Source organism: Anomaloglossus baeobatrachus (assembly GCF_048569485.1).
Source record: "Anomaloglossus baeobatrachus isolate aAnoBae1 chromosome 5 unlocalized genomic scaffold, aAnoBae1.hap1 SUPER_5_unloc_3, whole genome shotgun sequence".
Taxonomy (NCBI): Eukaryota; Metazoa; Chordata; class Amphibia; order Anura; family Aromobatidae; genus Anomaloglossus; species Anomaloglossus baeobatrachus.
In genome coordinates this window covers 1,825,098-1,852,208 of record NW_027441806.1, presented here as the reverse complement: position 1 = coordinate 1,852,208, position 27,111 = coordinate 1,825,098, and the positions used below count along the sequence as shown (strand labels likewise).

Here is a 27,111-nt window from a genome sequence, read left to right as displayed (position 1 = left end):
CCTGAGATTAGTGAATAATCTAAATATAATCCAGTATCAAAACCTTTCACAAATGTTCCTAAAGGCTCTCGAAATGAACAACTTACTAGCAGAGTTAAGCCTGAATTTCCATTTTGTGGGATCTCAGTGTGCAGAGCGGGATCCCACAAATCTCTGCGGCTGCTCTAAGCACGAGACATTGCTCTCAACTAATCCAGCGCGGTCACATACTTTAAGATTTTACTGAACTTAAGAAGGATGCGGCAGAGCTGGGGTCGTAGAGCTCACTCTTTTACTGTGAGAGTGATCGCTGAGGGTTGTGGGATCTCATACCCTGGAAGTTTCTTTCGGGGGACATTAGGGACACTTCTAAAAATTGTCAGAAGAGTTTAGTGAAAGAGGGTGGTGCCTGAAACGGTCAGACAGATTCACAACAATTTGTGCCCTTTTTTGATATGTGATTTTGACTATTGTACTTTTTTACTTTTACTATTAACCAATTATAGTATTTTTCAGACTGTAAGACACATTCTTCCCCCTCCCCCCCAAAAAAAAATGTGTAGGAAAAGGGGGGGGTTGTCTCATAGTCCGAGTGCTCCTGCTGGAGGGGTGGCAGTGGACAAGTGGGTCACAGGAGGCAGGAACCAGAGTCAGGGCTAACACTGTGCCCACTTATAACGAAACTGAATATTCACTGCTGCTCACTCTCATAATGCCATCTACCTCTAGGCACTGAAGCTGCCATTGAGGAGTGGGAGAAATTATGGGTGTGGGGAGCAGTGACTATTCCTTCTCTTTAATGATGGGCACACATGATCACCCAGCTGCCAACTTACTGCTGCGGCTGGATGATCTCTAATAGAGAATGAATAGTCACTGCTTCACAAGCCCATAATCTCGGGTGTATGGGATCAGTGAATATTCCGGCAGCTGATGTCCGCATGTAACTGCAGGTGCATGGCAGTGACGTCATGCAATGCGTCACTTACACACTGAATTCACTTGCCAGGATCAAAGACAACACCACACACTGGGGGAGCAGAGGGATGGTGTGTATAACCATTTTTTATGTCTGCAGTATGATGAGGGACATATATACCAGGATGAGGACCATATATACTAGGATGAGCCAAGGATGAGAGCCATATATACCAGGATGCAAGCTATATTTACCGTGATGGGACAAAGATGGGGAATATATATACCAGGATGAAAGACATATACACCAGCATGATCAACACATATAACTGGAAAGGGCCCAGGATGGGGGACATTAGTACAGAATTGGGGGATATTATCACTATAAAAGTGACAGCAGCAGATCCCCCCCCCACATAACAGTGTATCATGACTACATTTTTTGCTTCAAATCTTTTTCCTATTTTCCTTCTCTAAAACCTAGGTGTCTCTTATGGTCATAATAATACAGTAAGTTTAAAAAGAAAGAAAATGGTGCTTTCCATGACCAATTCTTACTTGAGCAATTAATTTTTGGATAAAAACCTTTGACTCACGATACATCATGATGGCTTCTCCCATGTGACTCATCTGACAAGAAGACTTGATTAATGATAAAAAACATTTGCCAAATTTCAAAGGCAAGAATGGCTCCTCTACTGTGTGTGTTTTCTCATGGTCGACAAGACCTGATTTACCAGTTAAACATTTCAAATATTCACAACATGAAAAAAGTTCCTTCCCTGTGCGGCTTCTTCAGATGTTTAACGAGTTCTGATTTCTGAGAATAACATTTTCCACATTCAGAACATAAAAATGGTTTATCCCCTGTGTGAAGTTCTCCATGGTCAACAAGAGTTGATTTCCTAGTAAAACATTTACCACCTTCCAGGCAAGAAAATTGCTTCTCCCCGGTGTGAGATCTTTGATGTCCAACAAGATTTGATTTCCGAATAAAACATTTCCCACACTCTGAACATGAATATGGCTTCTCCCCTGTGTGAGACCTTTGATGCGCAACAAGTTCTGATTTCCGAATAAAACATTTCCTACACTCTGAACATGAAAATGGCTTCTCCCCTGTGTGAGATCTTTGATGCACAACAAGATTTGATTTCCGAATAAAACATTTCCCACACTCTGAACATGAAAATGGCTTCTCCCCTGTGTGAGATCTTTGATACTCAACAAATTCAGATTTCCGAATAAAACATTTCCCACACTCTGAACATGAAAATGGCTTCTCCCTTGTGGGAGCTGTTTCATGTTCCACATCCCTTCTGTAACTTTCATTTTGCTTACAATTCTGTGAAAAGTCGGAATTTTGGACTGGTTTGAAAAGATCAGTTGTTAAAGCTTTCCGAGAAAGGACTGGAGGTATATCTGGGACAACAGCATGCTCTTCATATGTATCATGTGTTATACTTTGATCATCTGTTTTAAATTCTGAAGATATCAGATTTACATCCGAACTCCCAATAGAGTCATCTGCTAAAAATAAACACAATGTTATTATTTTATAATGATATCTTGAAAATACATTTATTTTTTTTAAACCATAATATAAGAAATTAAATTAGGAAAAAAATGTATTCTGAATCTGCTATCTAATTTTGACATCTAAGAATTACATCTTCGTTACTTCGGATCTCCCATTCCTAGCACCAGTTCTCTGGAATGTGTTACAGTAAATAATCTGATGGATTGTCACAATGTGATTGCAGGATAATGAGGGACAGGGGGCTCCTATACTGTCCCTCACACTAGGGGACCCTAAGGTATTCCTAACCTCTGGATTACCCCTGAAGATGGAGATGCCGGAGTCCCGTGCATTACTGTCTTCCAGATCAGATTTATTCTGTGATCCCCTTGGGAAGAAAGGGACAGGAGTATGATGGAAACACAGATTAAGACAGATGGGACAAATTGCAAACTCATAGAAATAAACAGTGACAGACTAAGGACAAAAGCAAGAGGAGGAAGGTAGCAACAAAAAGACAACAAGAGTTAACACCACAACAGTTCACAGCAATAATGCACAACAACCACCTGTAAATCTGGATCACAAAATCTCACCAGATCAGTATAGGTAAACTATAACTGGCATTAATGAAATAGTCCAGCCAGCATATACAGAACGGGAGCAAATGATACTTTCTCCTCTACAGCATGTGATGAAAGACATTGTCAAACATGTCCTTAAGCAGTCCTATGATTGGCATACAAATAAAAGGAGAATGGGGGCCCTGTGAAACTACTCAGTTTCCACTTCCTTTCCCTTAATGCCAGTCCTGTATGCCAGCCTGTTGTCTGTTCAGTTCATTTAGACTTCTGTAATTAAGAGGCCTTTGGTTCCATCATGTCAAATTACTTTGCAATCATCAAAGGTCCTTAAACAATCAACCTTAGAATACAACTGATGGGGACCCTAAGAGAGTTGGGTTCCTGAGAAATTGTGAATTTGACTCCTCCCAATACTGGCCCTGACTGTAACTAGGCCTTATTTTTGGAGTAGGGCTTATATTTCAAGTATTCTCCACAAATCCCATAAAATCGTGCTATGGCTTATTTTGGGGGTAGATCATATTTTCAGGGAAACAGGGTATTCATGAACCCTCTGCAGATCTTTGAGTTGCCTTCATAATGACATAGAGATGGCACTGGAAACAAACAGCAAAAGAAGCAGAAGCAAAGAAAATACAGCTGAAAAACCAGAACAAAAAGTCTAAAAATGTAAACACAAAATTAGTGCAGAAAGTACATGAGTAGATATCTCTTACTGGATAGAGCTGGAGGAAACACATCCTGAGGAACATCGGGATCTTCTTGTTTACAGTCCTGTGGGAGAAGAGGATGGGGACATCTCTCTGGTGTTATCCTCTTACTGGATAGAACTGGAGGAGACATGTGTCGCCCTGGACAAGCCAGGGGACACAGGTAACAACACACACACACCCCACATTCCCTGCAGGTACACCAGCTAACCTACAAATCCTTGTTGCCTTCCTCCAGAGGCTGATGATTCACACCAGGGGGTGGGCCAGGCGGTTGGCTCCGCCCACCGAGGAGGTCACAGCTCTGGAGGCGGGAGAAACCAGAGAGTTAGCTCAGGGAGGAGCAGGAGTGAGGAGCTAAGTAGAGGAGTTAAGGAAGTGGAAGTAGAAGTGGAAGTGGTAAAGGAGGAAAACTACAGTGAAAGTGACGGAAAGCCTGAAGTTGGTCTGTGGCTGTGTGCCCAGACGGAGTCAGCAAGGTCAGCAGACGGTGGTGAAGGTCTGCAGTGGGACTGTCTGGAGGTTGCTGGAAGGACCACGGAGGCTGTGTGTACCCGGGGGTCTGGAGCAGTATACAAAGGGCAGTCAGCATCAAGGCAGGGGCTTTTCGGATCCCGGCAAGGCTAGGAGTCGCTGTAAATTGCCAAATCCGTTAGTAAAGGGGACGTAGAACCCCCAACAAGCAAGTCCTGATTGACGGCAAAGGTCCAACCACAACGGGGAAACACCGCCACCGCCAAGGCACCAGTTTCCCAGGGCCGGCGCCTGCGGGCAAAGTGTGGAGCTCCTCCGGTTCAGATTGTAGTCGGGGAGCGGGTAACCGGTGGGAATCCATCGCTACCAAACAGACATTTCAAAGGTGCAGGGAAGAGACCGTCACCGCTAACTGCAGGGAACCGCAGCACCGTGAACCGTCCGAGGGACCCGTCCAACCAGCCGTTTGTTTACCGAGAACTGTGTCGTGTTTACTGGCTGAGTGAGTACCTCAGTGCCGCAAGGCACAGCGCTTCCCCTGCGCCCCTGCACACCACTGGGCCCCGGGATCACAAACCCCTACCCACGGAGGGACAACACAACAACTGGCTGCTCCGCCTCACTATCCCCGGGATCCCCATATAGAGCAGCGGTGGTGTACACTCAATCACCACAACCGTGGGTGGCGTCACGGACAATAAACAATCTCCTCAACCAAAATCCCCTTTTCACTCACGGGCGAGGAGTGCCGCTCGAGAACTCCCGGGATCCGGCCCACCGCTCGAGCCACCACTGAGCAGCAGCTGCCGGACCCGAGCAGAAGGGGTGAGCGTGGTGTGCCGACACCCTCCTCCCCGCCCGCGACAACTTGGCGTCACGAACAGGATCTTACCGCTCTGCCGTCTGGTAGAGGTGCGCCTTGTTACTGCCGGAGGTATCCGGCAGAAAAATTTCAGAAGCCGCCATCTTTGGCGCGAAAAGTTCACGCTCGAGCGTCTTCTCGAGCAGTAGAGGCGCGAAGGCCAAAACCCCGCCCCGAGAGAGGAGGGGCCGAAAAGAGCTAAGGGGGACGCGATGGCGGCTGGACGCATGTAGCTGCAGCTATAAAAGCAGGGACGCCAGGACTCTGCAGACATACCGTTCCTGGACGAGATAGCCATCATGTGGATGCCGTCCCGCGACACCATAGCCCCCTGCGCCTGGAACCGCGGCGTGGGTGGAGATCCGGACCGCGCAGCTCTACCAACGGCTGCAGGTGAAGATGCAGCTCCTCATGGAGGAGTGCGAGGCCGACATGGCGGACGTTGTAGCCACCGTGCGGAGACGCGAGGAGGAAGCGGAGAAAGGGAAAGTGAGTGACCCACGTCCCGATGCCCTGGAAGGGCCGGTCATCGTGGCTGCGGGGCCCGGTCCAAGCCCTCTCCCTTCGCTGCCTCCCTCGCCACCCGTCCCGGAGGCCGTGACCCCGCCACTAGGCCTGCTACCACCGCAACCGGTAGCAGTACCCAGCGTCCCCGCCCAGGCGGGCCGACCTGTAGCCGGAGCCCGTAGTCGACCGGAGGTGTTGCCATGGAAGGCCCCGAAGTCCGCACCGGAGGCATCCCCCGAGAAGTCCCCCGAGCGGGAGCTGATGACCCGCTCCGAGCCGAAGGCCCAGCAGCGGAAAGCCCCTATGCCCATCCCCCACACCTCGGCTGAGGTAGCGCCGGGTTGTTGCTGCAAGGCAGCGCCCAAGGCCAAGACACCGCGGGACATGCCGCCCAGATTCCTGACAGTGGGCAACGTCCAGGATGTCCCGCGGGGCCCGACCCGTGCGCTGGCGGCAGCGCCGTATTGGGATAGGGAGCCGGTACCGCTGGGCCTGGAGATCGCCGAGAGGGAGCGGAAGAAGGCCGAGCTGGTGGCCCGAGCTATCCGAGAAAAAGAAAATCTCCGCCAGGCCACGTTCCGTGTCCGGGGTCCGTTGTACGAGGGGCAGGTGAGGCGGTTTGATGTCCGCCGGGGCTACGGGTTCATCTACGAGCCGGGCCTGGAGGCCGAAGTGTTTGTAGCCCGGCGGGATGTGAATGCCCACCTGCCTGAGGAGCATCCCGGCCGCAACCTAATGCCGGGAGACCTTGTTCGTTACACCCGACACTGCGGAGAGAGGGGGTGGTTTGCCCTGGATGTGAAGCTGAGGGGCAGCCAGGAGAGCAGAGTGAGTCCTGCACCCCCTCCCTCGGATGAAGCTGAAGGCCTGGAGTAGGGCAGCGGAGCACTGTTGTCCAGTCCCCGTTGGGACCACCGTTTTGTTTTGTTGTTTGAAAAGTTCGAAAGAATGAAAAATGATGATACCGTGACAGTCACCTGATTTGCTTTGTGATTTGCAACCGGCTGGAGCCGGCACCGTTGTCCCCGTGGGGACCGTTTAAAGTATTTGCATGGAGGACTATCCATGGACAAGCCCGTGAACTTGCAGGGCAACCACAAACGTTAAGTGGCTTGTAAATATGTTGTTTACCGTTACCGTTTTCCGCAATGCCGCCTCCGGGGAGGCAGGTTGGAGGGAGGGCCCTCAGCAGAGCAGGCTGGGGCCCAGCCACCAAAGGAACCGGTGGCTACCCTCTGGAGGGGAAGGACAGATCCCGCTCGGGTAACTTGTGCTGGACTGTGGGTCAAGGGGTGCTGCCTGGGCTTTAGGGGCAGCATCAGGGCCAGGTTGCTTGGGTGGGAGAGAGCGGAAACCGTAACCGTAAACCGTTTGCAACGTTTAAAGTAATGTGCCTCCCGTCTTGGGAAGAGTTATTATTAAAAATGTACATAATTACCGTTTATCATGTTATACCCTGTTATCTTTTACAGAAAACAAAAAGGAAAATAAAACCGGTGTTGGACGGGCAGCCCGAGGACGGTCTGCGTTTTGCTAAGGGGGAATGTGTCGCCCTGGACAAGCCAGGGGACACAGGTAACAACACACACACACACCCCACATTCCCTGCAGGTACACCAGCTAACCTACAAATCCTTGTTGCCTTCCTCCAGAGGCTGATGATTCACACCAGGGGGTGGGCCAGGCGGTTGGCTCCGCCCACCGAGGAGGTCACAGCTCTGGAGGCGGGAGAAACCAGAGAGATAGCTCAGGGAGGAGCAGGAGGGAGGAGCTAAGTAGAGGAGTTAAGGAAGTGGAAGTGGTAAAGGAGGAAAACTACAGTGAAAGTGACGGAAAGCCTGAAGTTGGTCTGTGGCTGTGTGCCCAGACGGAGTCAGCAAGGTCAGCAGACGGTGGTGAAGGTCTGCAGTGGGACTGTCTGGAGGTTGCTGGAAGGACCACGGAGGCTGTGTGTACCCGGGGGTCTGGAGCAGTATACAAAGGGCAGTCAGCATCAAGGCAGGGGCTTTTCGGATCCCGGCAAGGCTAGGAGTCGCTGTAAATTGCCAAATCCGTTAGTGAAGGGGACGTAGAACCCCCAACAAGCAAGTCCTGATTGACGGCAAAGGTCCAACCACAACGGGGAAACACCGCCACCGCCAAGGCACCAGTTTCCCAGGGCCGGCGCCTGCGGGCAAAGTGTGGAGCTCCTCCGGTTCAGATTGTAGTCGGGGAGCGGGTAACCGGTGGGAATCCATCGCTACCAAACAGACATTTCAAAGGTGCAGGGAAGAGACCGTCACCGCTAACTGCAGGGAACCGCAGCACCGTGAACCGTCCGAGGGACCCGTCCAACCATCCGTTTGTTTACCGAGAACTGTGTCGTGTTTACTGGCTGAGTGAGTACCTCAGTGCCGCAAGGCACAGCGCTGCCCCTGCGCCCCTGCACCCCACTGGGCCCCGGGATCACCAACCCCTACCCACGGAGGGACAACACAACAACTGGCTGCTCCGCCTCACCATCCCCGGGATCCCCATATAGAGCAGCGGTGGTGTACACTCAATCACCACAACCGTGGGTGGCGTCACGGACAAAAAACAATCTCCCCAACCAAAATCCCCTTTTCACTCACGGGCGAGGAGTGCCGCTCGAGAACCCCCGGGATCCGGCCCACCGCTCGAGCCACCACTGAGCAGCAGCCGCCGGACCCGAGCAGAAGGGGTGAGCGTGGTGTGCCGACACCCTCCTCCCCGCCCGCGACAAGCCCGTGAACTTGCAGGGCAACCACAAACGTTAAGTGGCTTGTAAATATGTTGTTTACCGTTACCATTTTCCGCAATGCCGCCTCCGGAGAGGCAGGTTGGAGGGAGGGCCCTCAGCAGAGCAGGCTGGGGCCCAGCCACCAAAGGAACCGGTGGCTACCCTCTGGAGGGGAAGGACAGATCCCGCTCGGGTAACTTGTGCTGGACTGTGGGTCAAGGGGTGTTGCCTGGGCTTTAGGGGCAGCATCAGGGCCAGGTTGCTTGGGTGGGAGAGAGCGGAAACCGTAAACCGTTTGCAACGTTAAAAGTAATGTGCCTCCCGTCTTGGGAAGTTATTATTAAAAATGTACATAAATTACCGTTTATCATGTTATACCCTGTTATCTTTTACAGAAAACAAAAAGGAAAATAAAACAGGTGTTGGACGGGCAGCCCGAGGACGGTCTGCGTTTTGCTAAGGGGGAATGTGTCGCCCTGGACAAGCCAGGGGACACAGGTAACAACACACACACACCCCACATTCCCTGCAGGTACACCAGCTAACCTACAAATCCTTGTTGCCTTCCTCCAGAGGCTGATGATTCACACCAGGGGGTGGGCCAGGCGGTTGGCTCCGCCCACCGAGGAGGTCACAGCTCTGGAGGCGGGAGAAACCAGAGAGTTAGCTCAGGGAGGAGCAGGAGTGAGGAGCTAAGTAGAGGAGTTAAGGAAGTGGAAGTAGAAGTGGAAGTGGTAAAGGAGGAAAACTACAGTGAAAGTGACGGAAAGCCTGAAGTTGGTCTGTGGCTGTGTGCCCAGACGGAGTCAGCAAGGTCAGCAGACGGTGGTGAAGGTCTGCAGTGGGACTGTCTGGAGGTTGCTGGAAGGACCACGGAGGCTGTGTGTACCCGGGGGTCTGGAGCAGTATACAAAGGGCAGTCAGCATCAAGGCAGGGGCTTTTCGGATCCCGGCAAGGCTAGGAGTCGCTGTAAATTGCCAAATCCGTTAGTAAAGGGGACGTAGAACCCCCAACAAGCAAGTCCTGATTGACGGCAAAGGTCCAACCACAACGGGGAAACACCGCCACCGCCAAGGCACCAGTTTCCCAGGGCCGGCGCCTGCGGGCAAAGTGTGGAGCTCCTCCGGTTCAGATTGTAGTCGGGGAGCGGGTAACCGATGGGAATCCATCGCTACCAAACAGACATTTCAAAGGTGCAGGGAAGAGACCGTCACCGCTAACTGCAGGGAACCGCAGCACCGTGAACCGTCCGAGGGACCCGTCCAACCAGCCGTTTGTTTACCGAGAACTGTGTCGTGTTTACTGGCTGAGTGAGTACCTCAGTGCCGCAAGGCACAGCGCTGCCCCTGCGCCCCTGCACCCCACTGGGCCCCGGGATCACCAACCCCTACCCACGGAGGGACAACACAACAACTGGCTGCTCCGCCTCACCATCCCCGGGATCCCCATATAGAGCAGCGGTGGTGTACACTCAATCACCACAACCGTGGGTGGCGTCACGGACAATAAACAATCTCCCCAACCAAAATCCCCTTTTCACTCACGGGCGAGGAGTGCCGCTCGAGAACCCCCGGGATCCGGCCCACCGCTCGAGCCACCACTGAGCAGCAGCCGCCGGACCCGAGCAGAAGGGGTGAGCGTGGTGTGCCGACACCCTCCTCCCCGCCCGCGACAGACACATACAGGGACTGAATTCATTCCTTACATACAGATAATTATAGGCCGTGTGTATTTAGTCTGTCTATTACCTGGTGATGTGAGGGGCTGGGGATCCTCCATCATGACGTCCTTGTACAGATCTTTGTGTCCTTCTAAACACTCCCACTCCTCCATGTAGAAATAGACGGTGACGTCCTGACACCTTATAGGAACCTAACACATACAATGATACCGTCACCCCCGATCCCTTCATAGCGTTACTGTATAATGTCCCAGCATTCCCAGCAGTGTCACCTCTCCAGTCAGCAGCTCAATCATCTTGTGAGTTCTAGGATCTTCTGGCCATTGATGTCCTCATGTATCGGGGGGTGAGGTGGAGGCCCCGTGATTGGGCTCAGGGGTCTTCCCCATCCCTCAGACACAGGGGCCTGACAGCGCTCACTAGAGGTCTTCTTCACTACTGTGTAATCCTGGTTATGGAGAGACACAGTAATAAATCTCACTCCAGACATTTCCAGAGTCCTCACCTCTCCAGTTCTGTCCATCTGTTATTCCCATAGATAAGAATGATGTAATGTGACGTCATCAGAATCTCTCACCTCTCCAGTAAGCTGGAAGAGGATCTCTAGGGTGAGGTGTAATATCCTCTCCGCCATCTTGTCCCTGTCCATATCCATCCTTAATAGAAAATTTTCTTAAAACAGAATAAAATCACTGAGAGGATCCGATATTATAAGGACCTGAATGGGAAGGAGATGAACCCATATGTAAAATTAATGGAGGTAAGATATCATTTGGGTAGAAAAAAAAATTTCAATATGAAACGTGCTATGTAAGTAATGAAACCAACCGATAAAAGTAGCACATTATTTTTATAGCAATATAAATACAATGAAAGGTGATCAGTTACCCATATTGCATCCAGAATGGTATCAATGAAAATGTCGGCTCATCAAGAAAAAAAACAAGTTACAAGTTTACAAAAGTGATTTTTATTCACCACTGGAGATGAGCGAACCTGAAGTTGCGATACAAAATCAGAACCCCAGAAAACAATAGTCATGTTCGGAGTTCGGATGCTTTACGTATATAAACCACTCTCGCGAGGATCGCAGTGCTTGGGTACGCTCGGTGCTCAGCCCAGTATGAGCCGCTTGCAGCGTTTGATCGGCTCACACTGGGAGTAACAACAACGTGATTGGATGTAGTTGTTCTGTCCCCACTTAAAGATGTCAGCAAACTTCAGACAGAGGGAGGCCACTTATCAAATAAATAGTGAATATAGCAATAAGAGGCTAAAATTTAACTTTTAATTCTGATATAATAAAAGCCCAAGAGGGGTACATGTAACCATAAAACTCCCCAGTGCTCTGAAATCTCAGATAGTACTATCGTAGCACAGGGAGTCAGTGATGTATAACAAACATAACAAAAAAACACAAAATACATAAATAATAAATTGAGTAGATTGTATCCACCCAAGGGACAGTGGTCCACCTACTAGGGAAGAAAAAACAATCAAACAAACTCAATATACATAAATCAAGAGCTGAAGTTTCTTCTCCCAAAAGAGCCAACAATGGCGACCTTCTATTGCCTACCAAAGGTCCATAAGGGCCTCTGCCCTTTGAAGGGGAGGCCAATAGTTTCTGGGATCAACAATCTGACCCAGAATTGTGGAATATACTTGGATAGAGTTCTTAAGCCATTTGTTGCAGCCCTACCCTCATTTGTGAAAGATACACCTGACCTATTGAGGAAACTAGACGGGATATCAGTGAGTGAGGGCACACTTCTTGGAAGTGTGGATGTTGAGGCTCTCTACTCTTCTATCCCCCATACGAAGGGTCTTGAGGCGGTGGATTATTTTTTGAACACGCGGGGCTGTCAGTATAAGGAACATAATAGATTTGTTCTCAAACTTTTGGAGTTTTGTTTGACGAGAAACATCTTTACCTTCGATGGGCGGATCTACCACCAACTCAGGGGCACGGCTATGGGGAGCCCTTGTGCTCCCTCTTACGCCAATTTGTTCCTGGGTTGGTGGGAGGAGACGCGGATTTTTGTGGAAGAGATGGAGGAATTTACATCGAATTTTGAGGTATGGGCCCGCTACATAGATGACATACTGATTGTATGGACAGGTTCGAGGATGGAACTGTCTAACTATGTAGCGGGCCTTAATGAAAATGACATTGGCCTCACCTTCACACATGTCATTGGGGAAGATCATCTCCCGTTTCTGGATATCCTCATCCAGAAAAGTGGAAATGGTGAGATTTCCACCTCAACCTACCGTAAACCCACAGCCACCAATTCTCTCCTCAGGTGGGAGAGCTGTCATCCCTTCCACATGAAGAAGGGGATTCCTAAAGGACAGTTCCTCCGTTTACGGAGGAACTGTTCGGATAAAAGGGTCTTTGAAAGCCAATCAAGGGAGCTCCGTGATCGCTTTAAGGAGAGGGGTTACCCTGGGGAGATTCTTAAGAGAGCCTATAATGAAGCAAAGAACACCCCTAGAATGGAATTGTTGATGGACCGAGAGAGGCCTTTGGAGGAGAATGGTTTCTCTCGCTTCATCACAACTTTCAATAACGGAGCTACTGAAATCCGTAAAATCCTGGAGAGCCATTGGCCTATTCTTTTAATGGATAGAGATGTGGGCCCCTCTTTGCCTGAACGACCAATGATTACCTACAAAAAAGGGAGATCTCTTGGTGACAGGCTTGTGCATAGCCACTTTGAACGACACCAAGAGACTAATTGGCTGTCTAGGGAGGTGAAAGGCTGCTATAGATGCTCTAAGTGTATAGCATGCCCCTACCTAGAAGTTGGGAAAACGTTCAGGAGTATGGTGCTGGACAGGAATTTTGAAATACGTCATTTTATAAATTGTCGCACTCAAGGAGTGATCTACAAAGCTACCTGCAACTGCGGCTTAGAGTATGTGGGGAAAACGATCCGCGAATTTAGGCGAAGAATTGGAGACCATCTTGGCGACATCGAGCATAAGAGGGACAAACCACTAGCCAGACACATTTGGGCAAAACATGGTGGTAATCCTACAGCGATCCGTTTTATGGGTATTGATGTCGTCCCCAGACCAAAGAGGGGTGGCGACTGGGACAGGCGGGTACTCCAACAGGAAACGAAATGGATATTTAGACTGGGTACCTCGTCCCCGGGGGGCCTAAATGAACAGCTTCAATTTGCCAGCTTTATTTAGACTTTAGGAGAATTACCAGCCAATGACAACCTTGACCATATTTTTGAAGTAAATGTAACCTGTATAGTCTTAGAGGGACAGGGAATTCATGAATTAATCCCTCTATATATGTGGAATACTAGATATGTATACTTTTGCAATATCTGGGTAACATGACTATATTATTATGTGTAATGAAATCTGAATACACTGAATAGGATCATTAAGATGGCTCTTAGTAAGATGTGTTGTGATTTGTAGACAGGTGCATCCAGTGATGTGATCCTGCCCCATGATCCCTTTCCCCTTGTGTACTAATGGGGTGCCCCTCATCTTGTGGGTTTTGTCTTTGGGATATGTGCATTGTGGCCTGCATAGTGCCCCCCTCCTGACGATGGTGTTGTTCGTGCCTCTCATTTCCTGAGGCGCGGGACTGGGACTTGATCCGGCGAATGAGGTGTGTGGTCGGCGGGGGCCCGTTTCCCTATGTGCATTCTAGGCACTGGGAATGTGAGGCGTGTTACCATTAGCCGTGATCTCACTGGCTGGGCGGTGGGTGGTTTGATGTATGCGTGACGCACCTGCCACTCCCACCGCCGCCTTATTCCCTCACCTCATTTCCGGTACACGAATTGAACGCTGCTTTGTGCTCCAGGCTTGGAGCCTGCGCGTTAGCCTGAAATAAGGGTCCCGCCCTCGATGTGACGCACTTCCGGTTTATCGCTATGCGAGACCGGATGTGCTCTATGGGATCTCATTGTGGAAGTAACGCTGTTTGCGTTCCACGTGAATACGAGATCGGCGCATGAAGGGGCGTCATCATGGGATATTACCTTGTAATACACTGGATATGGATTCACCTGTGTAACTGAATCACCACTGGTGAGTCTCTTAATTGGCCTCCAATTCTAATTGGATTGATACCATTTATATACCCTCTATCACTGTGGCTCTGGTTCCCTTGTGTTATTCTGGGAGCGAGGGCTTAGGACCTCTGGCCTCTATCTACACACCGGAGTCCCCTGATGAGTCTTGTATGACGAAACGCGTCGGGACGTGGCTAGGATCGGTGCAGGGGTATATAGAGAGGGCCAGCTGTGGTCTGTCCTTGTCAGGACAGAAGTTTGGGCAACAGGTTAAGTTAATCTCCTAGGCTTGTGTAGGGTCAGCGACAACCTGATGATACAAAGAGGACCCACACGGAGGAGATCCTGAGTTGCCCCAGACCACTGAATATGGGTGAGATTGTTCCCATTTATTTGCATATTGAGCAATAGGATTTTGTGTTGGTCTTTCCACTGAGGACCAACATTCAGCTCTTGATTTATGTATATTGAGTTTGTTTGATTGTTTTTTCTTCCCTAGTAGGTGGACCACTGTCCCTTGGGTGGATACAATCTACTCAATTTATTATTTATGTATTTTGTGTTTTTTTGTTATGTTTGTTATACGTCACTGACTCCCTGTGCTACGATAGTACTATCTGAGATTTCAGAGCACTGGGGAGTTTTATGGTTACATGTACCCCTCTTGGGCTTTTATTATATCAGAATTAAAAGTTAAATTTTAGCCTCTTATTGCTATATTCACTGTCCCCACTTAAAGGAGATGGAAGGTGCGTAGTTGTGAGAGGTTGTGAGAATCTTACCTTCGTTTTTCCTATAGGTGGGGCAGACAGGACCAGAGCACTCCAGAGTGAAAACATGCACTTGCTGAGATGAAACAATGGTGGTTTATTTTCTCCAAAGGTTAGGACATGCAGAGTGCAGTAATCCAAGTTCTTGGCATTGTAATTCTCAGTGATGCTTGCCTCTGTAGCTACTACGTGGTCAGAAGACTTTGCTCCTAGTAGCTCCAATAAGGGATGTTGTTCTCACAGACTCTGCTTTGGAAAAAAATATCCAGGATGTGATGCAAGAGGGTCATCAGACACTCCCATGGGCTAGGCAAAGGAAACAGAGGAGCCGAAAGGTCTGACCAGTAGATGGCAGCAGAGACAAGCATGAAAAACATTAAATAACAGTTTTAACTAAGACAAATAAAACAGCACACTCCCAGTCTGAAATTCACTTTGGGGATTTCACTATTGAGTCCATAATACAACCTGAAAGGAAAGGCATGTTAAATGCAAAAACAAGCTCAATTGAGTCCAAAACAAGAAGGATGACTCAAAGTTCAGGTCCGGTAGCGTTCATCCTGTAGGGACGCTCTCTATGGGCAAAAGCAGAACAAGTTCGTGGATTGGCCTTGCAAAGGTCTTCGTCTCACCTTTCCTGATGACCTTTAGCTCCACCTTCCGAACATTGCCGTCCTGACTAGGCAGTATCCTAGTAATTAGTCCCATAGGCCAGTCAGTCCTTTCTGTGGTCTGATCTTTCATGAGGACTAGGTCTCCTTCCTTTAGGTTCGGCTTGGGATGTCGCCACTTCTTTCTTCCTTGAAGAATGGTGAGGTATTCCTTCCTCCATCGGTTCCAGAAGTAGTCAGCCAAGTATTGAACCCGTTTCCAGTGTTTTTGATAAGTGTTCGCGTGGGTGAACTCTCCGCTGGGCATTACCGCGTTGTCAGTTTTTTGGGTAATGAGAATAGTAGGAGTTAATATGGTTGGTGTTTCTGGATCCATGGTCACCGGCACAAGGGGTCTTGAATTGATAATGGCTGAGACTTCAGCTAAAAGAGTGACTAGAGTCTCATGTGTGAGTCTTGAGGAATTGACGTCCATTAGCATGGAGTTCAAGATGTTGCGTGAAATCCCGATCATCCTCTCCCAGGAGCCTCCCATGTGAGAACTGTGAGGGGGATTGAAGATCCAGGTGCAACCTTTCTCTGCCAGCTGATCTTGGATAGGTTTGGTGTCGATGTTCAGTTCTCTACATGCACCGACGAAGTTGCTTCCACGGTCAGACCTCAGCTGTTTCACTGGTCCTCTGATGGCAAGGAACCTTCTTAAGGCGTTGATTAGGCTGGAGGTATCCATGGACTCTAACACCTCAATGTGAACGGCTCGAACACTCATGCAGGTGAATAGCACAGCCCACCGCTTGCTGTTTGCTTGGCCTCCGCGAGTTCTGCGTGTGGACACCATCCATGGTCCGAAAACGTCTAGGCCCACGTAGGTGAAAGGTGGCTCTGTAGAAAGTCTGTCTGTAGGCAAGTCAGCCATTTGCTGGTACAGTTGTTTTCCTCTTGCTTTACGACAGTGCACACAATCGTGTAGTATTTGTGCTACACGTCTCTTCATTCCAATAATCCAGAGGCCTGCAGACCGTAAAGCACCTTCTGTAATTTGCCTGCCTTGGTGTTCAGTCTTTTCATGGTGGTGTCGGATCAGCAAGACTGTAACATGGTGTTTGTTGGGAATGATGAGAGGATTTTGTTCTGCAACTCCAAGATGAGCCTGATTTAAACGACCACCAACTCTCAGTAAGCCGAAACTGTCGATGACTGGGTTTAAATTGGCGAGAGGACTTCTTAATGGAATCTGCTGTTTGTTGTATAAACACTTCCATTCTACGGCGAATTCACTCTGTTGGAGGTGGCGTATTATGAGGGACTCGCTATGGGAGATGTCCTCAGCAGAAAGGGCTTTGTGGCAGACATGCCAGCGATGACAGTCTTTGGTTTTAAGGTCAGTACGACAGCATCTGGCGATATGCACTAACCTAGCGACAGTCCTGACGAGCCTCATCCAGCTGGAGAAACGTTCAAAACGTTGGCAACCGAAGTTGGAAGTTTTTTCTGCACTGGTGGCCAGGGTATTGACTTCAGCTCGGACATCTGGATCGTTGTCTGGATCTAAGATGCTGAAGGCTTCCTGGACACCTTCTTCTGACTGTCTCAGCAGGAACTCTGGACCTGTAAGCCAAGAAGAGTTAGCAAAAGAACTTATAGACATAGGTCTAGTTGCGTGATCTGCTGGATTCAGTTCAGATGGTACATAACGCCATTGTTCTGGTTTGGAGGATCTCCTGATCCTTTCAATGCGGTTACTGACGTACACATAAAATCGTCTTGATTGATTGTAGATGTAACCTAAAACGACCTTACTGTCAGTGTAGTATTGGACCTCATCTATTTCGACACACAGTTCTTGTCGTATGAAGTCGGCAATTTCCACTGCCAAAACGGTGCCACATAGTTCCAGTCTGGGAATGGTATGGTCGGGCTTCGGGGCCAGCTTCGCCTTGCCAAATACAAATCCAACGTAGGTTTGTCCGTTGGGGTCTGTCACTTTCAGGTATGCAACTGCTGCTATAGCTTCTGTGGAGGCGTCTGAGAAGATGTGCAGTTCCTTCTTTATGCTAGAGGTGAGGGAGATTTTGAGATAACATCTTGGGATGTGGATGTTGTTCAACCCACACAACGACTGTTTCCAAGCTTCCCATTTTTGCTGTTTGTTGGAAGGGAGTGGGGTATCCCAGTCCTTGACGGTTTCAGAGAATTGTCTCAGCAAGGATTTGCCTTGTATAGTGATAGGCGCCACAAATCCCAGTGGGTCGAACAAGCTGTTCACTATAGAGAGGACACCACGTTTTGTGAATGGCTTGTCTGAGCAACTTACTTGAAATCCGAAGGAGTCGGCTGCAAGATCCCATCGGATGCCCAGGCTCCTCTGCACGGGTGGACTGTCTAGCCCCAAGTCAATGTCCTTGAACCCAGGGGCGTGATCACCCGACTCAAAGGCTCTCATTACGGTCAGGCTATTGGAAGCAATTTTGTGTAACCTGAGTTTTGCCTGGGACAGCATGCCTTGAGTCCTTTTGAGCAAATCAATGGCTTCTTCCTCGGTGGGTAGTGATTTGAGCCCATCATCTACATAAAAGTCTTTCTCAACAAAGTCTCTGGCATCTGTTCCATACTCGGACTCTCCCTCCAATGCGGTTCTCCGGAGACCATAGGTTGCAACTGCGGGTGAAGGGCTGTTTCCAAACACGTGGACCCTCATACGATATTCCACCATCGCTTTATTGGTGTCATTATCCTTGTACCACAGAAATCTGAGGAAGTTCCGGTGGTCCTCTCTGACTAGGAAACAGTGCAACATCTGTTCAATATCGGCAGTGATGGCGACAAGCTCTTTTCTGAACCTCAGCAATACTCCTACCAAGTTGTTTGTTAGGTTAGGACCTGTGAGGAGAACATCGTTAAGGGATACGCCTTCATGTTTGGCGCTGGAGTCGAAGACAACCCTGATTTGATTCGGTTTTCATGGGTGGTATACGCCGAATGAAGGCAGATACCAACACTCTTCGTTCTTCTTCAAGAATGGAGCAGGTTCTGCGTGGTTGTTGCGGAATATTTTGTCCATAAAGGCAACAATATGTTCTCTCATTTCAGGTTTGCTGCTCATAGAACGCTGAAGAGAGTTAAATCTGGTCTGAGCTTGAGCTCGGTTGTTTGGGAGTCTTACCCTGGTAGATCGGAAGGGTAATGGAGAGACCCAATGGTTGGTTTTGTCTTTAGAAAACTCACAATCCATTATTTCGATGAATTCTCTGTCCTCTACTGACAAGGCTACTTTATCGTCGTCCTTGGTTGTGTGAAAGACTGATCTTCCCAAGTTGTCGATATGCAGAGAAGAAGCAATGTCAGGTAGCTGTATTGTGTCTGGAGACTTCTCTTTCACTCCATAGTGATGAGAACATGGCTTTAAGCAGGTTGTGCGTCCATCTCCATGCACATAAGTCTTGAAGGAATCAATTTCTGATCGATCAACGCACACATTTCCTATGACTACCCATCCCAAGTCCAGTCTCTGGGCGTATGGTGCATAGTCAGGCCCATTACACTGCTGTCGCACCTTGTGTACCCTTAGATTGTCTCTGCCGAGCAGGAGTAGAATCTCTGCGTTATTGTCCAGAGGTGGGATAACGCTAGCGAGGTGTCTTAGGTGTGGTTGATGAAATGCAGCTTCTGGGGTAGGAATTTCATTCCTGTGGCTGGGTATTTGGTCACATTCAACGAGCGTTGGTAGAGGTATTTCAGTCTTCCCATTGATAGGAGAAGCAATGAATCCCTGGGCTCTTCTGCCGCTAGTCTCTATGCGACCCGAGCAGGTGTTCAAAGTGTAGGGTTCTGATGGTCCATTAATTCCGAAGGCTTCAAAGAATTTGGTTCCTGCTAGGGACCGGTTGCTTTGGTCGTCTATGATGGCATACACCTTCATTGCCTTTTCTGGATGTCCCTCGGGATAAACCTTGATGAGGCATATTCGGGCACAATATTTCTGTGTTTGGCCCTCTCCACATACCTCTGAGCATGAGCAGGAGACGGCTGTGGTGGTGTCAGTCTGATTCTTGGGCTCCCCGCCATGACTTGGAGTGGGAGTGGTGGTGACTGCAGCCGATGTGTCTCTAGCTAGCTGGGTTGGGTGCATGGCTGAAACGTGTTTTTCACTATGACACTCCTCACACTTGACGATGGATTTACAGTCCTTGGCCATGTGCTCAAGTGATGCGCAGCATTTGAAACAAATCCCAAGCTCTGTGAGGACTTTCTTGCGCTCCTGTAGGGTTTTGGATCTAAACCCTCTGCACTTGTTCAGTGAATGCGGTTTTTTATGGATGGGACATTCTTTATTGAAAGACTTATCTCGTGATGAGATGGTGTTTTGTTTATCTGTGCGTGCTGCAGGTGATGGTAGCTCAGTCTTCCTGACACTCACAGTGTTCTTAATGTCTCTGCGTTTGTGTATGGCACCTTCATACCTTGATGATGATGTTGCGGCTGCCGAAGTGTTGAACTCTAGGAAGTCGAGGCTGGGGTCGTTCCTCATCTGGGCCTGCTCATCGATGAACTTGCAGAACTGAATAAATGGGGGAAAGGTGACGTCATGCATTCTTTTGTACCTTGAGACTGACGTTGCCCATTTCTCCTGCAGACTGTATGGCAGCTTCACCACGATTGGGTTCACTCCATGGGCTGTATCCAGGTAGCACAGCCCAGACAGACGAGGATCTCTTTTGGCGAGCTCCAGCTCCATGAGCAGATCACTTAGGTCTTGAAGCTTGTGGACTTCTTTAAGGTTGATCTTTGGGATGTCCTGCAGTCTCTTGAATAGGGCTTTCTCTATTGCTTCTGCGCTGCCAAAGGTGCGTTCCAGTCTCTGCCATGCAGCAGCGAGACCTGCTTCTGCTTGTCCCACATAGACGGTTCTGAGGCTCTTGATACGGTTTGTAGAGCCTGGGCCCAACCACTTGATCAGGAGGTCGAGCTCCTGTTCTGCAGTGAAGTTGAGTTTGGCGATGGCTGCCTTGAAAGTTGCTTTCCAGGCCCTGTAGCTCTCTGCACGATCATCAAATTTCGTGAGACTAGTGTTGATTAGCTCTCTGCTCACCATGAACCTGGCAGACTCAGACATATCTGATTTCTAACCACTTGTTGCCACGACGACTCGTGATGCCCCTGGGGCGTATGGGCTGCCTGGCGTGAATGGATGAGATGTTCCCGGGTAGAATGACGTTGCTGCAGGGTTGAGCTGTGGTTTAGCCTCTGTAGATTCTGATGACCGCTGCTTGAGCTGTGGAAGTGGGTCAGGAAACACTTGGTTGCCATCTTGCTGTGGTGACTGTGTTTGAGAGGGGACCTCTTGGTGACTGTTATTAATTTGCTCGGGTCCTTTAGGTGGCACTGGCACTGGTAGAGGTAAGTTGGAGGTTTCGGTGTTGTCGGCTTGGACGGTACTGCAAACCAGGGTTGCTACAGGTAACTGATTCAGTACATAGTCTCTTGTGCGATCAACTGGATTGTCTGCTTCCAGTGGTGGCGAGTCAGCTGGATCAGGACCTTGGATCAATGCTTGCTCAAGTAGTCTCACTTTAGCTAGCGCAACTTCCTCTTCCATCTGTGACCGAAGAATCTTTATCCGAGCCTCCGCTTCTGCCCTTTTTGCTTCCGCTTTAGCAGCTTCTGCTTTTGCATGGGCTTCTGCTTTAGCGGCTTCTGCTTTTGCAAGGGCTTCTGCTTCTGGCCTTTTGGCTTCTGCTTCTGCCCTTTTGGCTTCTTCCTCTACTTCTCTTTCTGTGAAGGAACGTCTCACCTTGGATTCCTCTGCTCTTATGCGGGCCTCTAGTATCCTGTCGCTCAGGGCTGAGCTTCTTGAGGATGATGACCCGGATGACCGAGAGGAACGTCTAGATGAGGTTGATCGGTGTGATCTGGTTTCTTGCTGGTGAGAGATACGGTGTTCGGCCTTGTCTATGGCATCTTGCACCTTGGCATCTCTTTCCTTGTCTACCTCTTCTGCCTTGCTCAGGTCTGAAAGCGCTTCATCAATTTTAGAGTCTTTTAGAAAGGTAATGTACCTTGTTGACAGTCTCTTGTATCTTTCATGAGCTGTGTTCAGCCGTTTCAGAGCAGCTTGTAAGCATGTGGCATCACCTGATGAGGATTCAAGTCTTGACATGTAATAGGTGACTCGTTCCCACTGTTCTTCCAGGTGTTCACATGACTCATCTTTCATAGTATGATAGTTTTCAGCGGCCTTTATCGTGGGTTTGGAGGAGCGCTTCGGTCGGACAACTTGGTCTGCTGAAAGCATGGGCTCTGCCTCCTGGGTTTCATAATGGACAGTATCAGGTTGTATTTGCTCTGTTTCAGCAGTGGGGAACTGTCCGAGGTCTTTTTCGGCCATTTTTATTTAAGGTGTACTGTCTCTTTAAGAAACTTGACTTTTGAATAGTGATCCAAAATCGTTGTGCAGCTCTGCAAGGACTCCCTGATGAGATTCCCAAGGTGTCTTTAGTAAAACTTGGGGTTCGCAGTGCAGCGATGTGCAGTAATGGGGTATAATGTACTGCAAGTCTATAGAAGGAGTATAGCAAGAGAGAAACATCAGGTGCATAAACTGTCCCTTTACAATGCAAGCAGAGGTGACACAGGACGTGGCAGATGGGAGAGCTTCCCCTTAGGCTTGTCCAGGCATGCACTGTGCAGGCAGACTAGTGCACAAGGCTTGTTGCTAGGCAGATTACAGGGGAAGTTACAGGGTTCTTAGGGATCTGTAGCCGGGGTATTGAGCTCTTAAGCAGTCTTCTGACTGTTCTGTCCCCACTTAAAGGCGATGGAAGGTGCGTAGTTGTGAGAGGTTGTGAGAATCTTACCTTCGTTTTTCCTATAGGTGGGGCAGACAGGACCAGAGCACTCCAGAGTGAAAACATGCACTTGCTGAGATGAAACAATGGTGGTTTATTTTCTCCAAAGGTTAGGACATGCAGAGTGCAGTAATCCAAGTACCTGGCATTGAAATCTTCCAGTGATGCTTGCCTCTGTAGCTACTACGTGGTCAGAAGACTTTACTCCTAGTAGCTCCAATAAGGGATGTTGTTCTCACAGACTCTGCTTTGGAAAAAAATATCCAGGATGTGATGCAAGAGGGTCATCAGACACTCCCATGGGCTGGGCAAAGGAAACAGAGGAGCCGAAAGGTCTGACCAGTAGATGGCAGCAGAGACAAGCATGAAAAACATTAAATAACAGTTTTAACTAAGACAAATAAAACAGCACAGTAGTGTGCACAAACAAAAAAATAAATAGAAAAAATCCACAATCTGCCGGAAGTGATGTGATTATGGCTGTATGTGGGTGGAGACATGACCTGCCCAATTAATGACTTCAAATAAAGTTCAGGTTAAGTCTAAAGGCTACTTTACACACTGCGATATAGGTCCCGATATCGCTAGTGTGGGTACCCGCCCCCATCTGTTGCGCGACACGGGCATATCGCTGCCCGTGCCGCACAACATCGCCCAGAGCCGTCACACATACTTACCTGCCCGGCGACGTCGCTGTGACCGGCGAACCGCCTCCTTTCTAAGGGGGCGGTCCGTGCGGCGTCACAGCGACGTCACTTAAACGTCACTGAACCGCCGCCCAATAGCAGCGGAGGGGCGGAGATGAGCGGGACGTAACATCCCGCCCACCTACCGCATAGCGGCCGGGAGGCAGGTAAGGAGAGCTTCCTCGTTCCTGCGGCGTCACACGCAGCGATGTGTGCTGCCGCAGGAACGAGGAACAACCTCGTTACTGCTGCAGTAACGAGATTTGAGAATGGACCCCCATGTCGCCGATTAGCGATTTTCCACGTTTTTGCAACGATGCAAAATCGCTTATCGGTGTCACACGCAACGGCATCGCTAATGCGGCCGGATGTGCGTCACGAATTCCGTGACCCCAACGACTCCGCATTAGCGATGTCGCAGCGTGTAAAGCCCGCTTAAGTCCAGAACCGATCTTTACAAAAGCTCAGCTGGATAAGCAGAAGCCAAACATCCGCTCATCTCTAGTCACCGCTAAATAATAAAATATACAAGTCTGATATTGCTGTAATCACACTGACCTGGAGAATCACGCTGACCGCTCACTTTCAGCACACAATGAATGTAGTAAAAACAATGGTGGGATTATTTTTTTTTTCACCATTTCACCGTACTTTGAATTTTTACTTAATTTCCAGTACATTTTATGGTAAAATGAAAAACTATGAGTCATCTTCAAAAAAAAAAATTTCATACAGCAATGTGGATTGAAAAATAAAAGGACAATTGCTCCCGGAATAAGAGAAGGAGAATAGGAAAGAGAAAAAACTAAACATTTCTGAGTTTTTCAGTTAAGAACAGGGCAATGGAATTAGGATTTGATGTATTCTTGTTTCTAACGGACGCAGAGGGGCCCGGCGTTGATTCATATGGGGCCTGTGCGATTTCTTTCTGTTAATTATTTTAAGAATAAAAGAAAATGCTCACATGGCTCCTGTTCAGCCCCCGTGGACTACTGACCTGGCCTCTGCATCGGGGTCCTGCAAATCATTTTCCCCATCTCAAGACTCTAGTGATACGGCACAATGAGAGCGCTTGTATGGAAATCAGATCACGGAGACAAGTGTGGCCGTAGCGGGGTCCCTCTTATACGAGGGTCACAGAGCTCACAGATGGTGTACAGATCTGTGCACTGGGTGACACACATAATTTACCTCCCATTTCTTGTATGAAGGCAGCAAAATAGTGAAAATTAACACAATTGAAAAATGTGCCCACATTATATTTCCCTTTTAAACTAGAAAAATTATGTAAATAAAAAAGTTTAGATATTCTTAACTGGTTTCGGAGCTCGTAGACTTTAAACATCCGGGTCATCTGTCACGCTCCCGGTGTCCCAGCACCACTCCTTACCCACTGATCCGGTCGCACCATCCCGGCACCGCTCCTTAACCACTGATCCAGTCCACGTGTCCACCGGTCATGGCTGCCGCTCCCGCTCGTGCTCTCCTGTATCCTGCTCCTGGTCTTATGAGTCTGACACTGAGTCTTCGCCACATGTTTCTGTTTAGGACCGGGCCGCGCCCACTCTCCTGGTCTTATAGGCCCAGCACACCTGAAGCAGGATATGACATAGGGCGGTGCTGGGTATATAAGACTGGCCTTTCCATGTGGGCGGGGCCTGATCAACGTGTCTTGATGCTTAGTCTTGAAAGCTAGGTGCCCAGGTCCCCTTGGCCGTGTTCCGTTACCTGTACTACTGCTTGCCATTACTACCCGGCACCTGTACCAGTATTCCGTATTGTCCTCAGGAACTCCGTGACCCCAGTGACTTTGTTCCACCCGTCCCCTGTGGGACGCTGTCCCCGTCCCGGCCACGCTAGTGCTCCGGCTACCGTGTACCCAGGCCTCCGGTGGGGTGCACGGTCCAGTGGATTCACCTCCTGGGCCTACCAGTCCTCCCTGGAGCTTACATCATCTGACTCCTACTTTGCAGTGATGTTCTACAATGTCATTACATAGCAGTGCATCTATACGCAAACATGTAGCAACGGAGAATAAATCCGTCCATCTCTACATAAGGCAGAGATGGTTTATTACTGCCTCTGCCTTCTCTGTCACTGTATACACAGCTGTGCGGTGCAATGCAGCTGTAACGGTGAGGGATCTAACAGTGACGCAGATCTCTGTGTAAGAGCCCATCCACCATCGGTATGTGCCAATTGTAATTGTTTTGGGTCTGGTCTGGGGGGGTTCTGCTTTCTTTTGAGGGTGTCCATTTTCTTTGGGGCCTGAGAAGAAGAGATCCAGCTTCCGAATTGTCTTTAAAAAACTTAGCAATTCTTTATTCATTTAAAATACAGAAAAAAAATGGACATGGACATACACCAAGATATAATGAAATGGGGCCAGAAAGACATGGAAACAGCAACACGTTTCAAACATGGTCTGTGTTCTTTGTCAACCCCAATGGGAAAATTTACCCTAAGTTATATAATAAGTCCACTCCAGCCAATCAGGCATGGAGTGGACTTAATCAGTAAAAACACACAATACACATGTTATCAATACAAACAAAGGGAAAAAAATAAAAAGTAAAACATACAATCAACATATGTTGATTAAAAAATCAACAATTAAAAAATTGTATGTATATACAAATATAAAAATACATAAAAATGTATAACAGCATAAACAAATTCTAATAATGAAACATAACATCGTGCCTCAGATTCAAACCTTAGGTGATTTTGTTTTTGAATGGAAAATCCAAGCATAAATAGAAGCACATTAAGGTCATGGAGTGGCCCAGCCAGACTCCAGACCTTAATCCCATAGAAAACCCATGGAGGACATGAAGCTCCAAGTTGCCAAGCAACAGGCTTAAAATCTTAATTGATTTAGAGATGATCTGCAAAGAAAAGTGGAGCAAAATTCCTCATGACATCAAACCTCATCATCAACTACAAAGAACATCTGACTGCTGCGCTGCCAACAAGGGGACGGCCACCAAGTATTAAGCCTTGTTTGCCAGAGAAATCAAATAATTATTTTTCTCTGCAAAATGCAAATAAATGTATATAATTTATACAATGTGATTTTCTGGATTTTATTTTGGATTTTCTATGACTCACTGACAAAATTAAGTAACCCTTAAAATTATAGACTGTTCATGTCTTTATCAGTGGGAAACTTACACAATCAGCGAGGGATCCAATACTTATTCCCTTCCCTGTAAGTTATTCACATCCGGGCTCCGCACTGCACTGGATTTTATTGTTGGGATTTTTTATTTTTGTTGATAAAAACCTGTAAAAAAACCCCAGGAAAAACCCGAATAAGAAACCGACTTCAGCCTCGTCATAAAAGCAAAGAAACAATAAAGAGGACGACAGGAAAATGAAAATGAAGGAGAGAAAATAATAGAGACCCTGCACCTACCTCCACCTGCAGAGCCGCACACTAGATATATGGCTGCTCTGTGCTTACAGGACCTGTGATGTCACATGGAGGGGAGGAGTCAGGGTCACATGATCAGCTCCTCAGTGTATGCAGGACTCTGCTGTGCTGGTTGTCATGGAGCTGGATGAGGGGAGGTTATGTCAGGGGCTCATAAAGTGCGGCACAGAAATCCACAAACAGACACGTAGCAGAGATCTGAGAAGATCGGGGACAAGTAGCTGAGATACTGGAGACCTCAGACAGTCACTCCTTTGTGATATTGTGCCGCATTTACTGTAGTGACTTCAGTTGTTGCTTGTTTGTGTTTCTTTCTACCTTACGTTTTGTATTAAGCATGTGCAACGCAGCTCAAGGGGGTTCACATCTGGTGAGTGACTCGGCCATTGCAGAATATTCCACTTCTTTGCCTTAAAAACCTCCTGTGTTGCTTTTGCAGTATATTTTGGGTCATTGTCCATCTGTTCTGTGAATCACCATCCGATCAACTTTGCTGCAAATGGTTGAACCTGAGCAGAAAGCCTCAGACTCGCCCTGTGCACTTCAGAATTCATCCGCCTCCTTCTGTCTTCAGTCACATCATCAATAAACACTAGTGACCCAGGGCCATTGTTAGCCCTGCATGCCCGGCCATCACACTGCCTCCACCATGTGTTACAGTGGATGTGGTGTGCTTTGGATCATGAGCCGTTCCAAGCCTCCTCCATACTTGCTTCTTCCCATCATTCTGGTACAGATT

At 48.5% G+C, this 27,111-nt stretch overlaps 1 protein-coding gene and 1 long non-coding RNA gene across 2 annotated transcripts in view; both read right to left on the bottom strand.

The window, feature by feature from the left end:
- Positions 1–298: 298 nt before the first annotated feature.
- Positions 299–27,111, bottom strand: part of LOC142259160 (uncharacterized) — a 53,077-nt gene continuing 26,264 nt past the window's right edge. Inside the window, exon 5 of the mRNA XM_075331664.1 lies at positions 299–2,183. Within this exon, the coding sequence (XP_075187779.1) occupies positions 1,655–2,183 (529 nt within the window). The 3' untranslated portion in view covers positions 299–1,654. The remainder of the gene's footprint in view (positions 2,184–27,111) is intronic.
- Positions 10,642–26,402, bottom strand: LOC142259164 (uncharacterized). Its single transcript, XR_012727930.1, has 3 exons — positions 26,355–26,402; positions 26,111–26,222; positions 10,642–10,693 (listed from the first exon to the last, which is right to left on the bottom strand). It is a non-coding gene; the product is annotated as an uncharacterized LOC142259164 (long non-coding RNA).